The sequence below is a fragment of the Arachis hypogaea genome, chromosome 8 (assembly GCF_003086295.3).
Source record: "Arachis hypogaea cultivar Tifrunner chromosome 8, arahy.Tifrunner.gnm2.J5K5, whole genome shotgun sequence".
In the NCBI taxonomy this organism is placed as follows: domain Eukaryota; kingdom Viridiplantae; phylum Streptophyta; class Magnoliopsida; order Fabales; family Fabaceae; genus Arachis; species Arachis hypogaea.
Window position 1 is genome coordinate 18,215,364 of NC_092043.1, and position 2,984 is coordinate 18,218,347.

Here is a 2,984-nt window from a genome sequence, read left to right on the forward strand (position 1 = left end):
ATAGTGTTTGAAACATGCTTTTTAAAAAAAATAGTGAGAAGTTAAGTAGATTTTACAAGACAATGTTTAAACAAAAAAATTCGAGTTAAGAATATATTACAGCGGTTGGAAAAAAACCGTTGCAAAAAGAGTATTTATTATATTTGCAAATTGTTATTTTGCGGCGGTTAAAGCAAAACCGCTACAAAATGAGAAGCTTTTGGTAGCCTCTTCCTAATCCGTCGCAACCGCTGCCAGATTCTATTTAGTGGTGGTTTCTAAATGTCCACCGCTATCTACCGATTTTTTTGTAGTGTAAATACTATCACGTGTCAACGTATCCAATTTTATTCTTAACATGTATTCTTAAAATAATTTAGAAATAGTATATATTACTTAGTAAAATTTTTTTAATACTTTATATAATTAAAATAAGATATTACAAATAATTTAAAAATTAATTTATATTTTAATATTAATAAAATATCAAAATATCATTATGATTTATCCAAAAATATTTTATATTATGTGTGTGTGTGTGTCCCCGTGTCTTTATAAAATTTTAAAATTCGTGTGGATGTATTTTATATCGGGGTAATGCTATGGAGACAAAAAATACAGCCAAAACTTGTCTTATTTGACAATTAATAAATACTAAATAAAACAAGTTATAGCTATTTTTAGCTAAATTTTTTTATTACCAAATAGTTCCGTTTATATCGTGTCATATTATGTATCCGTGCATCATAGTTATTATCTACACATATATAGTATTAAAATTACGCGTATTGGATAGGTATAAATTTAGTAAATACCAATTGTACAAATTTGTTTAACAATCCAGCTAATCCCATTTTTAAAGTATGTTTTTTGATATTTGATATTTTTCATTCAATGCTCCACAATCTAGTCCTCTATTAATTTCCATTCATTCAAAATACTTAAAAGGAATAAAATCTCCAGCTTTAATTAATTAATTATACGTGCTCGCGCTACATAGGGCTTTAACCATAAATATACATGCACATAAGAAAGTAGTTGATGATACATATTACTCGACAATGGGTTCTCTCACAAAATCTCATCTATGTTTTTTAGTTACCTTTCTTTTCGCCATTCATGTCTTACATTATATCTCACCTCTTGAAGCCAATAACCATGGCGGGTTCAGTGCTAGACTGATCCGAAAAAACCTTCCTTCTAGACGCAGCATCTTTCAGCCAAATATATATAACTCTGGAGAGTCCCCAGTGAATGCCTATCTTGGTCAATATCTCATGGAGGTTTCCATTGGAACTCCACCCGTAACCATTCAAGGTATCGCTGACACAGGTAGTGATCTCGTGTGGACGCAATGTGTACCATGCGATAATTGCTATAAGCAACAAAAACCCTTGTTTAATCCTAAAAAATCCTCCACTTATTCCAACATCGCATGCACCTCACAGTTGTGTCATAAGTTGGACACAGGCGTGTGTTCTCCTCAGAAGCAATGCAACTACAGCTATGGCTATGAAGATTCTTCCTTGACAAAAGGTGTTCTTGCACAAGAAACACTTACCTTGGAGCAAAACCGTAAAGTTAGTGGCTTTATTTTCGGCTGTGGACATAATGACAAGGGTGGTTTCAATGATCATGAAATGGGTATTATTAAACTACTCTTTCACTTTAGTCTATGACAACAATAAAAAAGTGTCGTGACCCACAAATTCAATTCAACAGAATACATAAATTCAATTACAATTTTAGTCTTTATTATCTTATTTTATCTTTATTTATTTTTATCTTTCACAGGACAATGCTCTATATATATTTAGTTTTACCTTCATAACTCAATTCAATTCAATTCAATCAATCAAGAAATACAAAGTATAATATTTTTCCTCTCTTCTTTTCTTATTCTTTCACAATTTTATCAGGTATAATCGGTCTCGGAAGAGGGGAAGTGTCTCTAATCTCTCAAATAGGTTATAACTTTGGAGGCAAGTTGTTCTCGATGTGTTTGGTTCCATTTGGCACTGACCCAAGCATTTCAAGCGAAATTCGTTTTGGAAGTGGGAGTGAAGTAATAGGGCATGGTGTGGATTCTACACCTTTGGTTTTCAAGGAAGGTGATAAGACAACATATTCTGTTACCTTAAATGGTATTAGTGTGGGACATAAATTTTTACCCTTTAGTAGTTCTTCACAAAATGTAGCCAAAGGTAACATGTTTTTAGATTCGGGGACACCACCAACTATTCTACCACAAGATTTGTATGATCGATTAGTAGCTGAAGTGAGAAATCAGGTTAAGATGGAGCCCATTAAAGATGACCCACAATTGGGTAACCAGCTTTGCTATAAAACAAAGACTAATCTTCGTGGGCCTATGTTGACAGCCCATTTTTTCGATCATGTAAATCTACAGTTAAGTCCAATCCAAACCTTCATACCACCGAAAGATGGTGTTTTCTGCTTGGCATTTACCAACACTAGTAGCGCTGTCGGGGTTTATGGCAACTTTGCTCAATCAAATTTTTGGATTGGGTATGATCTAGAACACCAGTTTATCTCTTTCAAGGCAACTGATTGTACGAAACACTAGAGTTTCGGCCCCTCCCCCTACTCCATACCCTTCTTTTTTCATTATATCCTATCTATTTCTTGAATAATTGATAATCCAGCAGTACAAATTTATATCACTATATAAATAATAATTTCTTTTATCTATTATATTTATTATATATTATTAATTTTATAACTAAAATATGTTACATATCGTTTTTTTATTATAACTAAAATTAAATATATTTTTTTAAAATTTAAAATTTTTTCTCTCCTTCTCTTTATTTTTCTATTTCTCTCGTTCCTACATCCACTATATCTTTCATATATTATTATAATTGACGAATTACAAATTTAACAACTAAAATATACAACCTAACATTCTCATAAAATTAAAATATTAAAATTAAAATATAGCTCTATTATATATTACTAAATAATTTAATAACTAAAATGTA

General features: G+C 31.1%; 1 protein-coding gene across 1 annotated transcript; it reads left to right on the forward strand.

The window, feature by feature from the left end:
- The first annotated feature begins 1,040 nt into the window (after positions 1 to 1,040).
- LOC112705104 (aspartic proteinase CDR1-like) lies at positions 1,041 to 2,566 on the forward strand. Its single transcript, XM_025755963.3, has 2 exons — positions 1,041 to 1,623; positions 1,899 to 2,566. Exons 1-2 carry the CDS (start codon positions 1,041 to 1,043, stop codon positions 2,564 to 2,566), a joined length of 1,251 nt encoding a protein of 416 aa, XP_025611748.1.
- The last annotated feature ends 418 nt before the right edge of the window (positions 2,567 to 2,984 follow it).

Bases quoted from the DNA above. Each gene is read 5' to 3' on its own strand.
- LOC112705104 (XM_025755963.3), top strand. From the start codon at position 1,041: ATGGGTTCTCTCACAAAATCTCATCTATGTTTTTTAGTTACCTTTCTT. The intron at 1,624-1,898 runs GTATTATTAAAC...CAATTTTATCAG, and splicing joins TTTCAATGATCATGAAATGG to GTATAATCGGTCTCGGAAGA.